The following is a 12,448-nucleotide window of genomic DNA, read 5'->3' on the forward strand; positions in this document are numbered from 1 at the left end:
TCTAGGACGATCTCTCCAGTTCATTGGTGGTGCAGGCAATTCTATTTCTAAGGGATCATGATTCTTAAGAAGTCCTCCAAGCAGAAAAATGAGAAAAAATCATCAACTCACAAACCATTTCTGTAATATATATCAACGTATTTGTGATCAGTTTGTACATCATCATTTTTTTGGGTTTATATCGCCTTGGCTAAATTTATTTGCGTCAACTGGTACACGGTAAAGCCCTGAAATTTGGCCCGTCGTTACTACGGTAAAACCATTTGGCCAATCGCTGCTACGGTAAAACCACAAATTTATCCGTCGCTACACGATGCGAAAGCCACCGAAATTCAGGCAAATCACTGCTACACGGTAAGAAGCCTAAAATTTGTCCCGTCGCTGCTGCGGTAAAAGCCACAAATTCGTAATCGCGCTACGGTAAAACCACAAATTTGGCCCGTCTTTGGTACACGGTAAAGCCACAAATCTGGCCCGTCATACAATTTTTTTGAGGTAAAGCCACAAATTTGTCCGTCACTGGTACGGTAAAACCACAAATTTGGCCCAATCAACTGGTACACAGTGAAAAGCCACAAATCTGGTACAAATCCTTTGCTACAGGTAAAATACAAATTTAACCCAATCGCTTTCACACAGTAATACGTTGGCCCGTCGCTGCTACGGTAAAATACAAAATTTGGCCCACGTCAACAATTTTGGTAAAACCACAAATCCTGTTACGTCGCGCTACACGGTAAAGCCACAAATTTGGCCCGTCGCTGTGGGTTTAGTGAGCTCCTTGATATATGCCTTTGGCGGCCTATATTGAGACCAGGTGCTCATTCAACAAAAAAAAACCGCTGAAATAAGGTTTGACTGAAAATCTTGACAGCATGTGGGTGATGACTGAAAATTGGCGGCGGAGTCTTGGTGGGAGAGAATGAACAAGTGACACAGAAGAAAGGGAAGGGGAGGCAGAGAGAGGCAGAGAAGGCAGAAGCAGCTGACAGGGGTTCGAAAGGGCTGAAATGAGGTAGGGAAGGGAGGGAGGAGGGAGGAGGCTATGGCAGGGGTGTTAATGGGATGAAGGGAGGGCAGCCCTTCAGCCAGCAGCAGTCGATGGTGTGACCATCTCTGCTTCTTGTCACCTCAAGCCCTCAACCTCTTTCCTCCTCCTCGCCTCCTCCTCCTCCTTCTCCTTCTTCCCTCCTCTATAACACTCAATCCCTGTGCCTTCCTCCTCCTCTTTCCCCTCCTCCCTCTCACCCCTCCTTCTCCACAACATTCATCCTCCCTCTCCTCCTCCTGCCCCTCCTCCACCACATGATTCCCACAGAAAAGGAAGGTAAGGTAAGGTAGAGAGCCCGTGTCTCCTCCTCCTCCTCCTCCTCCTCCTCCTCCTCTCCATCCTCCTCCTCCACCACCTCCTCCTCCTCCCCCCGTTTCTCTCCCCATATTTTCAGGGTCCATAACAATCCTCAGTCTCTCTCTCTCTCTCTCTCTCTCTCTCTCTCTCTCTCTCTCTCTCTCTCTCTCTCTCTCTCTCTCTCTCTCTCTCTCTCTCTCTCTCTCTCTCTCTCTCTCTCTCTCTCTCTCTCCCCACCTCAGTGTTTCCAGGAACGTGAATAATTTATTATTAAAAGGAAAATTATTAAGTTCTTGAGAGATGGGCAAGTTTTTTTTTTTTATTGTTTACAGATGATTTTTTTTTTTTGTTGTTTTTTGTTTCCCTAGAGACAGAGACACACAGAACACAGAGACAGAGAGACAGAGAGACAGGACACCAGGACAGAGGGTGGACAGAGACACCAGGGACACAGAGACAGGACAGAGACAGAGAGACACAGGGTGGAGACAGAGACAGAGACAGGGAACACAGGGACACAGAGACACAGAGACAGAGACAGAGACCTGGGGCAGAGAACAGAGACACAGAGACAGAGAGAGACAGAGACACAGAGACACAGAGACACAGAGACAGCTGAAGACACTGGAGACCTGAGACACAGAGACATGAGACACAGAGACACAGAGACACAGAGACAGAGAGACAGAGACACCAGGGACATGAGACACAGAGACACAGGGACATAGGAGAGACACGCAGGGACAGAGGACAGAGACACAGAGACAGAGGGAGACAGAGGAGACACAGAGACACAGAGACACAGAGACATGGGACACAGGGCACAGAGACACAGAGACATGGGGAGACATGGGGACACAGAGAAACAGAGACACAGGACACAGGGACACAGAGACAGGTACAGACACAGAGACAGAGAGACACAGAGACAGAGAGACAGAGAGACACAGAGACACAGAGACAGAGAGACACAGAGACACAGAGACACAGAGACAGAGAGACAGAGAGACAGAGAGACACAGAGACACAGAGACACAGAGACATAGAGACACAGAGACACAGAGACAGAGAGACAGAGAGACACAGAGACAGAGAGACAGAGAGACACAGAGAGACAGAGAAACATATTACAGGCTGGAAGAAGGAGAAATGAGCGAGAGGGCGAAGAGGAGGAAGAGGAGGAGAGATAAAGAGGAAAACATAGTCACCAAGAGGAGTAGAAAAGGAAGAGGAGGAAAACAAACAACCTCCTCCTCTTCCTCCTCTTCCTCCTCCTCCTCCTATAAAAGATTAGGGTAGACTTTACTAAACGAAGAGGCGGAAATGATTTTACTTGTTAACTTTGTAAAGGAAAACGAAAATAAAATAGTTATCGCACTTTGCATCTTGAAAATAGAGAACGTGATAATTAAAGGAAGTTATTAGTGAGAGTTATACACAAGAAAGATAACAGCCAGAAGAACAGGGAAAAGAAGAGGAAGAACAAAATGAACAAGAAGAACAGGAAACAGAACGAGAACAAGAATGATTAGAAGATGAACAACAGGACTAACGAGAAGAAAAACAAGAATAAAACAAGAACATAAACAAGAACATAAACGAGAACAACAACAAGAACAACAACAAGAAGAAAATGAAGGGCGGACAAAGAAAAATGAACCTCTCTATAACATTGGGTCTCGCAGCGGAAGGTGACGGGAGAAAAATATCAATTAGATACCCTCATTATCGCGGGTGATCACGACTCAGCGTCTATTTCATCTTATCAGGGTCCATCTTGTTCCAGCCCTTTGTCCCTCTCCCCCCCCCACCCCCTTACCTCCCCCTCCACCCTCCCTTCTCTTCCCTTCCTCACCACGACGCGCCACGAAGATGATACCAACCTTAATAGCTCAACCCAAAAAACGCCAGACGTGATGCTGTCCTTGTATAATTCCATGGTAAGACCGCACCTCGAGTATGCAGTACCGTTCTGGTCTCCTAATTACAGAAAGGACATTGCTTTACTGGAAAGGATTCAACGACGCGCCACAAAGATGATTCCAACCTTAAGAGCTCAACCAAAAAAACACCAGACGTGATGCTGTCCTTGTATAATTCCATGGTAAGACCGCACCTCGAGTATGCAGTGCAGTTCTGGTCTCCTAATTACAGAAAGGACATTGCTTTACTGGAAAGGATTCAACGACGCGCCACAAAGATGATTCCAACCTTAATAGCTCAACCAAAAAAACGCAAGACGTGATGCTAGCCTTGTATAATTCCATGGTAAGACCGCACCTCGAATATGCAGTGCAGTTCTGGTCTCCTAATTACAGAAAGGACATTGCTTTACTGGAAAGGATTCAACGACGCGCCACAAAGATGATTCCAACCTTAAAGGCTCACCCGTACGAGGAACGACTCAAGCGACTCAATCTCTTTACATTGGAGAAAAGACGCCTACGAGGGGATATGATTCAAGTCTTCAAGTATCTGAAAAACTTCAATAACGTCGATTACTCCAAATTCTTTGAACTGCAAACCAACTCAAGAACTAGAAATAACGGTTTACCCATTCAGTCGAGTCGATGTAACACAGACACTGGAAGGAGTTTCTTTTCAAACCGAGTCATCCGCCACTGGAACAACCTTCCCTCAGAAGTAGTAAATGCGAATACCATCAACTCCTTCAAATATAGAATCGACCGTCACTTCGCTGCGTCGGGAGTGAACTGAATAACGAGGGGCTTCCATCTTCTTTTCTTCTTTTTCTTCTTCTTCCTTCTTCTTCTTCTTCTTCTTCTTCTTCTTCTTCTTCTTCTTCTTCTTCTTCTCTCCCTCTTTTGACCTTTTCTCTCCATATTCATCGTCTCTCCTCCTCCTCCTCCTCCTCCTTCAAAAACTCATCAGGCAACACAATGGGTCGTGTTTGCCGTCACCGGAGAGTGTTTGCCCTTGTGTTGCGTCGGTGATCAGCTGTTTTGTTGCGTCGGTGATCAGCTGTTTTGTGTTGCCTGTGTTGTGTTGCCTGTGTTGTGTTGCTTATGTGTTATGTTGCGCGGTGTTTTTTGTTTTTCTTTCTTGTTGTTTGTGTTGTTTATTAAGATATTTTGTGTTGCAAGTTTTTCGTCAGCTGTTTTATGTTATTTTTTTTTTTTTGGTATACTAACGCGACAAACTGGTTGACGAGGGTGTGTGTGTGTGTGTGTGTGTGTGTGTGTGTGTGTGTGTGTGTGTGTGTGTGTGTGTTCGATTACTCATCATTAAGTTTGTCTGTCTGTCTGTGAGTCTGTGTGTGTGTGTGTGTGTGTGTGTGTGTGTGTGTGTGTCTCTCTCTCTCTCTCTCTCTCTCTCTCTCTCTCTCTCTCTCTCTCTCTCTCTCTCTCTCTCTCTCTCTCTCTCTCTCTCTCTCTCTCTCTCTCTCTCTCTCTCTCTCTCTCTCTCTCTCTCTCTCTCTCTCTCTCTCTCTCTCTCTCTCTCTCTCTCTCTCTCTCTCTCTCTCTCTCTCTCTCTCTCTCTCTCTCTCTCTCTCCTCTATATCATCTTCTGAACCTGCCACTCACCCTGCAACCTTTTTTTCCTCCGCGTCCTGTCAAATAATTCCCGGGCCAGACAGACAGACTCCCTCCCCTCCCTCTCCCTCCCCTGGACCCATCCGCTTATCCCATACAATACCCCCTCCCCCCCTTCCCCCCAACCCGTATACAATGCCCCCTTCCCTCCCCTCCACTTCCTTCCCTCCTTAACGCCCTCTGTATCAAGGCACTCATCACTCTCTCTCTGATCCTATTCCGCTGAGGTGTCGTATATATTCTACTTCAAATGGAGGGTGGAGGAGGAGATGGAGGGAGGGAGGGGGGGAGAGGGAAGAAGGAGAGAGGGAGTGAGAGAAAAGGAATGGATGAGAGAGAGTAGTAGTAGTAGTAGTAGTAGTAGTAGTAGTAGTAGTAGTAGTAGTGAATTAGTAGTGATGTCACCAAGCTCACAGAAGATACCAAGATCGGTAGAGTAACCCAATCAGACAGGGACGCTACCGTTCTCCAGGATGAGCTTGACAGACTATATGATTGGGCGGGGAAGTGGCAGATGGAATTCAATGTCGGGAAGTGTAGCGTTCTGAGTGTAGGCCTATAGGAATAACCCCTCACACAAATACTCCTTAAATGGCACTCCTCTAAGCAGGTCTGGGCGTGAGAGAGACTTAGGAGTCCTAGTGAGCGCTGACCTCCGTCCTAGGGCTCAATGCATTCAGGCTAAAAATCGGGCAAACAATGAGAGTACTTGGTTTCATCTCAAGGAGCGTAAGCAATAGGAGCGCTGACGTCATCCTCAAACTTTACTTAGCACTAGTTGGACCTCATCTCGATTATGCAGTGCAGTTCTGGTCCCCCTACTATAGAATGGATATCAGGGTGTTAGAATCTGTACAGAGGAGGATGACAAAGATGATTCAGGGGTGAGAAACTTGCCTTATGGAGACAGGCTGAAGCTAACCTAACCTAACCTAACCTAACCTAACCTAACCTAACCTAACCTAACCTAACCTAACCTAACCTATTAAATCTACACTCTCTAGAAAGGCGAAGGTTGCGAGGAGACTTGATAGAAGTCTATAAATGGATGAAGGGCTTTAAAAAACAGCAAGGCTTGTGTGTGTGTGTGTGTGTGTGTGTGTGTGTGTGTGTGTGTGTGTGTGTGTGTGTGTGTGTACCGAGGCGCCATTATCCTGGTGGAGGGAGTGTTGACAGGCTCCACACAATGCAATTACCTCCACCTCTTCCACCTCCCTCCACCCCTCCCTCTCCTCTCTCTCCTTCCCTCGCTAAGGTTCAAAGGAGAGGGAGTTGAAGGGGGGTGGAGGGGGTGATGGGATGGAGGGGTGAAGGGCTCCCAGGTCTTGCCCCTCCCCTCCTGCCCCCCCCTATTTCTTGCCCCTTCACCTGTTCCCTTCCTTTCCCATCTGTTATCAACTTCCCTTCTTATTAATTTTTTTTCTAATTTTACTCCTAAACCAATCTTTCTCTTCCTCCCTAATCTCTCTTTTTTTCTTTGTTTTCTTTTTTCATTTTCCTTTCATTTTCTTTTCTCTTCTTCTTCCTCTTCTTCTTCTTCTTCTTCTTCTTCTTCCTTTGTTCTTTTTCTTCTTCCTTTTCTATTCCATCTTCTTTTCTCTCTATTTCAACTCTCTCTCTCTCTCTCTCTCTCTCTCTCTCTCTCTCTCTCTCTCTCTCTCTCTCTCTCTCTCTCTCTCTCTCTCTCTCTCTCTCTCTCTCTCTCTCTCTCTCTCTCTCTCTCTCTCTCTCTCTCTCTCTCTCTCTCTCCTTCCCTTCCCTTTGCTAACTTCCCATCCCATCCCATCCCCTCCCTTCTCTATCCCTTCCTTTCCTCAACCCTCTCTCTCTCGCTCCCTCCCTCTACCTGTCCTTCTCTAAAGTCCCATCCCCATCCCCTCCCCTCCCTTCTCTATCCCTTCCTTTCCTCAACCCTCTCTCTCTCTCTCTCTCTCTCTCTCTCTCTCTCTCTCTCTCTCTCTCTCTCTCTCTCTCTCTCTCCCTTCCCTTCCTTCTTCCATCCATCCATCCCCTCCTTCTCTATCCTTCCTTTCCTCAACCCTCTCTCTCTCTCCCTCCCTCCCTCTCCCTGCCCTTCGCTAACTTCCCATCCCATCCCATCCCTTCTCTATCCCTTCCTTTCCTCAACCCTCTCTCTCTCCTCCTCCCTCTCCCTCCCTTCCTTCTTCCCATCCCATCCATCCCTCCTTCTCTATCCTTCCTTTCCTCAACCCTTCTTCTCTCTCCTCCCTCCTCTCCTTCCTTCTTCTTCCCATCCCATCCCATCCCCTCCCTTCTCTATCCCTTCCTTTCCTCAACCCTTCCTCTCTCTCCCTCCCTCCCTCTCCCTTCCCTTCCCATCTCCATCCCCTCCTTCTCTATCTCTTCCTTTCCTCAACCTTCCTCTCTCTCCTCCCTCCCCCCTCCTGCCCTTCCTTCTTCCCATCCCATCCCATCCCTTCTCTATCCCTTCCTTTCCTCAACCCTCTCTCTCTCTCCCTCCCTCCCCCTCCCTGCCTTCCTTCTTCCCATCCATCCCATCCCCTCCTTCTCTATCCTTCCTTTCCTCCAGCCTTCCTCTCTCTCCTCCTCCCTCTCCCTTCCTTCCCATCTCCCCTCCTTCTCTATCCTTCCTCTCTCCCCCTCCCTCCCTTCCTTCTTCCCATCCCTCTCCATCCCCTCCTTCTCTATCCTTCCTTTCCCAACAACCTTCCTCTCTCCCTCCCTCCTCCCTTCCTTCATAACCTCCATCCCTCTCCATCCCTCCTTCTCTATCCCTTCCTTTCCTCAACCCTTCCTCTCTCCTCTCCCTCCTCTCCCTTCCTTCCTTCCTCCCATCCCCTCTCTATCCCTCCCTTCTCTATCCTTCCTTTCCTCAACCCTTCCTCTCTCTCCTCCCTCCCCTCCTTCCTTCCTTCTTCCCCATCCCATCCCTCCTTCTCTATCCCTTCCTTTCCTCAACCCTTCCTCTCCCTCCTCCTCTCCCTTCCTTCCTTCTTCTTCCATCCCATCCCATCCCTTCCTCTCTCTCCCTCCCTCCCTCTCCCTTCCCTTCGCTAACTTCCCATCCCCTCTCCATCCCCTCCTTCTCTATCCCTTCCTTTCCTCAACCCTTCCTCTCTCTCCCTCCCTCCCTCTCCCTTCCCTTCGCTAACTTCCCATCCCCTCTCCATCCCCTCCCTTCTCTATCCCTTCCTTTCCTCAACCCTTCCTCTCTCTCCCTCCTCCTCTCCTTCCTTCTTCCATCCCCTCTCCATCCTCCTTCTCTATCCTTCCTCCCTCAACCCTTCCTCTCTCCCTCCTTCCTCTCCCTTCCCTCCTTCTTCCCATCCATCTCCTCCTTCTCTATCCCTTCCGTTCCTCATGCCTTCCTCTCCCTACCTCCCTCTCCCTTCCCTTCGCTAACTTCCCATCCCCTCTCCATCCCCTCCTTCTCTATCTCTTCCTTTCCTCAACCCTCTCTCTCTCTCTCTCTCTCTCTCTCTCTCTCTCTCTCTCTCTCTCCCTTCCTTCCTTCTTCCATCCCCTCTCCATCCCCTCCTTCTCTATCCCTTCCTATCCTCAACCCTTCTTCTCTCTCCCTCCCCCTTCCCTTCCCTTCCTTCTTCCCATCCATCCCATCCTCCTTCTCTGTCCCTTCCTTTCCTCAACCCTTCCTCTCTCTCCCTCCCTCTCCCTTCCCTTCGCTAACCTCCCATCCCCTCTCCATCCTCCCTTCTCTATCCCTTCCTCTCTCTCCCTCCACCTCTCCCTCCCCTTCCTTCTTCCCATCCCCTCTCCATCCCCTCCTTCTCTATCCCATCCTTACCTCAACCCTTCCTCTCTCTCCCTCCCTCCCTCTCCCTTCCCTTCCTTCTTCCCATCCATCCATCCCCTCCTTCTCTATCCCTTCCTTTCCTCAACCTTCCTCTCTCTCCCTCCTCCTCCTCCTTCCTTCTTCCATCCCATCCCATCCCCTCCCTTCTCTATCCCTTCCTTTCCTCAACCTTCCTCTCTCCCCTCCTCCCTCTCCTTCCTTCCTTCTTCCCATCCATCCATCCCCTCCCTTCTCCTCCCTTCCTCTCTCCCTCCTCCCTCTCCCTTCCTTCCTTCTTCCCATCCCCTCTCCATCCCCTCCCTTCTCTATCTCTTCCTTTCCTCAACCCTCTCTCTCTCTCTCTCTCTCTCTCTCTCTCTCTCTCTCTCTCTCTCTCTCTCTCTCTCTCTCTCTCTCTCTCTCTCTCTCTCTCTCTCTCTCTCTCTCTCTCTCTCTCTCTCTCTCTCTCTCTCTCTCTCTCTCTCTCTCTCTCTCTCTCTCTCTCTCTCTCTCTCTCTCTCCTTCCCTTCCTTCCTCCCATCCCATCCCCTCCCTTCTCTATCCCTTCCTTTCCTCAACCCTTCCTCTCCCTCCCTCCCTCTCCCTTCCTTCCTTCTTCCATCCATCCATCCCCTCCTTCTCTATCCTTCCTTTCCTCAACCCTTCCTCTCTCCTCCTCCCCTCCTCTGCCCTTCCTTCTTCCCATCCCATCCCCTCCTTCTCTATCCCTTCCTTTCCTCAACCCTTCCTCTCTCTCCCTCCTCCCCTCCTTCCTTCCTTCTTCCCATCCATCCATCCCCTCCTTCTCTATCCCTTCCTTTCCTCAACCCTTCCTCTCTCTCCCTCCCTCCCTCTCCCTTCCCTTCGCTAACCTCCCATCCCCTCTCCATCCCCTCCTTCTCTATCTCTTCCTTTTCCTCAACCTTCCTCTCTCTCCTCTTCCCTCTCCCTTCCTTCCTTCTTCCCATCCCTCTCCATCCCCTCCTTCTCTATCTCTTCCTATCCTCAACCCTTCTTCTCTCTCCCTCCCCCTTCCCTTCCCTTCGCTAACTTCCCATCCCATCCCATCCCATCCCCTCCCTTCCTACCCCCTTCTGCCTATCCTTGCCCCGCCCGAGGCCACGTGTTTGATCTTAAATTACCTCGAGAATCTACAATATGGTTATCCGCTATGTCAATTACCGAGGTCGTGCTGCTCCGGACTTGACCCAGCTCGCCACGACCCCCATGACCCTTCACGCCTTCCCTCACACTCAGCCCTAATCTGCATGCCTTCCCTGCAGCCTCTCAAGCTTGCCACCCCATCCTCATCCCCCGCGGCTCTCCATCTCCATATGTCTCATCTCTAAACTTGCTACAGCACATCCCACCTCCCCAAAATGCGTCTCAGCCCATTAGACCCCTCTCAGCCCCTCCAGACCTCCCTTAAATCTCCATATCTCCCTTACACAGCCCATTTATCAGCCCCTCTCCCTACAGCCCCTCAAGCTTGCTACAGCACATCCCACCTCCCCAAAATGCGTCCCAGCCCATTAGACCCCTCTCAGCCCCTCCAGACCTCCCCTATACAGCCCATTTATCAGCTCCTTCAGTTCTCCCTTCTCTCTACAGCCCCTTAAGCTTGCTACAGCACATCCCACCTCCCCAAAATGCGTCTCAGCCCATTAGACCCCTCTCAGCCCCTCCAGACCTCCCTTATACAGCCCCTTTTATCAGCTCCTTCAGTTCTCCCTTCTCTCTACAGCCCCTTAAGCTTGCAACAACACATCCCACCTCCCCAAAATGCGTCCCAGCCCTTTAGACCCCTCTCAGCCCCTCCAGACCTCCCCTATACAGCCCATTTATCAGCTCCTTCAGTTCTCCCTTCTCTCTACAGCCTCTCAAGCTTGCTACAGCACATCCCACCTCCCCAAAATGCATCCCAGCCCATTAGACCCCTCTCAGCCCCTCCAGACCTCCCTTATACAGCCCATTTATCAGCTCCTTCAGTTCTCCCTTCTCTCTACAGCCCCTAAAGCTTGCAACAGCACATCCCACCTCCCCAAAATGCGTCTCAGCCCATTAGACCCCTCTCAGCCCCTCCAGACCTCCCCTATACAGCCCATTTATCAGCTCCTTCAGTTCTCCCTTCTCCCTACAGCCCCTCAAGCTTGCTACAGCACATCCCACCTCCCCAAAATGCGTCCCAGCCCTTTAGACCCCTTTCAGCCCCTCCAGACCTTCCCAGCACCTCCATATCTCCCTTAGACAGCCCCTTTATCAGCCCCTTTTCCTACAGCCCCTCAAGCTTGCTATCTACCTCTGATTAGATAATTAGTGTAGCTTGTCACAAACAGCCTCGTAAAGACCATCAAGTCTGCTGTTGTTTGTTCTTCCTTTGTGTTCCCTTTGTGTTCCTCCTTCTTCTCCACCGTTCTCCTCCTCTTCTTCCTCCTCCTCTTCCTCCTCCTCCTCCTTCCTGTCTTCCCTGGTAAACACATGCAAACCAGCGATCTTTGTACAGAGATGAGGTTCAGATTTCACGTTTGTAACATGTTTTCAAGACCTGCTCTTTCCTCGTTGCCCCTCTCCTTCAATGTTAGAATTTTCCTTCACTCATTCTCCTTCCTTCCTTCCTTCCTTCCTTCCTTTCTTTCTTCTTCCATGTTTTCCTTTCTTCCTTCATTTTCTCTTCTCTTCCTCCTTCCTTCCTTCCTTCCTTTATGTCTTTCCTTCCTTCCTTCCTTCCTTTCTTTCTTCCTTCCTTCCTTCCTTCCTTCCTTCCCTTCTTCCTTCCTTCCTTCCTTCCTTCCTTTCTTCCTTCCTTCCTTTATGTTTTTCCTTCCTTCCTTCCTTCCTTCCTTCCTTTATATTTTCCCTTCCTTCCTTCCTTCCCTTCTTCCTTCCTTCCTTCCTTCCTTCCTTCCTTCCTTCCTTCCTTCCTTCCTTCCTTTATGTTTTCCCTTCCTTCCTTCCTTCCTTCCTTCCCTTCTTCCTTCCTTCCTTCCTTCCTTCCTTCCTTCCTTTATGTTTTCCCTTCCTTCCTTCCTTCCTTCCTTCCTTCCTTCCTCCGTGGTTTCCCTTCCTTCACTCAGTTTCTCTTTCCTTCACCACACTAATTTCCCTCCCTCCCTCCTTTTCTTCTCCTCCTCTTTTTTTTTTCCTCTTCTTTGCGGCGCGGCGTCTAACCTTACACAATTAAAGTTTTCCTTTTTCATAATATACTGTGGAGAGATAAATATTGGTCTATAAAAGTATCCCTTCTCTCTCTCTCTCTCTCTCTCTCTCTCTCTCTCTCTCTCTCTCTCTCTCTCTCTCTCTCTCTCTCTCTCTCTCTCTCTCTCTCTCTCTCTCGCATTTTCTTTCTTTTTCTCTCTATTTCTCTTTTTCTCTCTCTTTCTTTCTGTCTGTCTGTCTGTCTGTCTGTCTGTCTGTCTGTCTCTCTCTCTCTCTCTCTCTCTCTCTCTCTCTCTCTCTCTCTCTCTCTCTCTCTCTCTCTCTCTCTCTCTCTCTCTCTCTCTCTCTCTCTCTCTCTCTCTCTCTCTCTCTCTCTCTCTCTCTCTCTCTCGCATTTTCTTTCTTTTTCTCTCTATTTCTCTTTCTTTCTTTCTGTCTGTCTGTCTGTCTCTCTCTCTCTCTCTCTCTCTCTCTCTCTCTCTCTCTCTCTCTCTCTCTCTCTCTCTCTCTCTCTCTCTCTCTCTCTCTCTCTCTCTCTCTCTCTCTCTCATCTCTCTCTCCTATCTCTTTATCTTTATCCAATCTCTTAATCTTAGTTATATTTCCTAATCCTCA

General features: G+C 49.3%; 1 protein-coding gene across 1 annotated transcript in view; it reads right to left on the reverse strand.

Annotated features, from left to right (window-relative positions):
• LOC126988485 (gamma-aminobutyric acid receptor alpha-like) overlaps positions 1–12,448 on the reverse strand; it is a 71,137-nt gene that overhangs the window by 15,154 nt on the left and 43,535 nt on the right. The window contains exons 8-10 of the mRNA XM_050846629.1: positions 9,931–9,941; positions 3,452–3,484; positions 2,208–2,246 (exon numbers count right to left, since the gene is read on the reverse strand). Of these exons, the coding sequence (XP_050702586.1) occupies positions 2,208–2,246; positions 3,452–3,484; positions 9,931–9,941 (83 nt within the window). The remainder of the gene's footprint in view (positions 1–2,207; positions 2,247–3,451; positions 3,485–9,930; positions 9,942–12,448) is intronic.

The sequence above is a fragment of the Eriocheir sinensis genome, chromosome 6 (genome assembly GCF_024679095.1).
Source record: "Eriocheir sinensis breed Jianghai 21 chromosome 6, ASM2467909v1, whole genome shotgun sequence".
NCBI lineage: Eukaryota > Metazoa > Arthropoda > Malacostraca > Decapoda > Varunidae > Eriocheir > Eriocheir sinensis.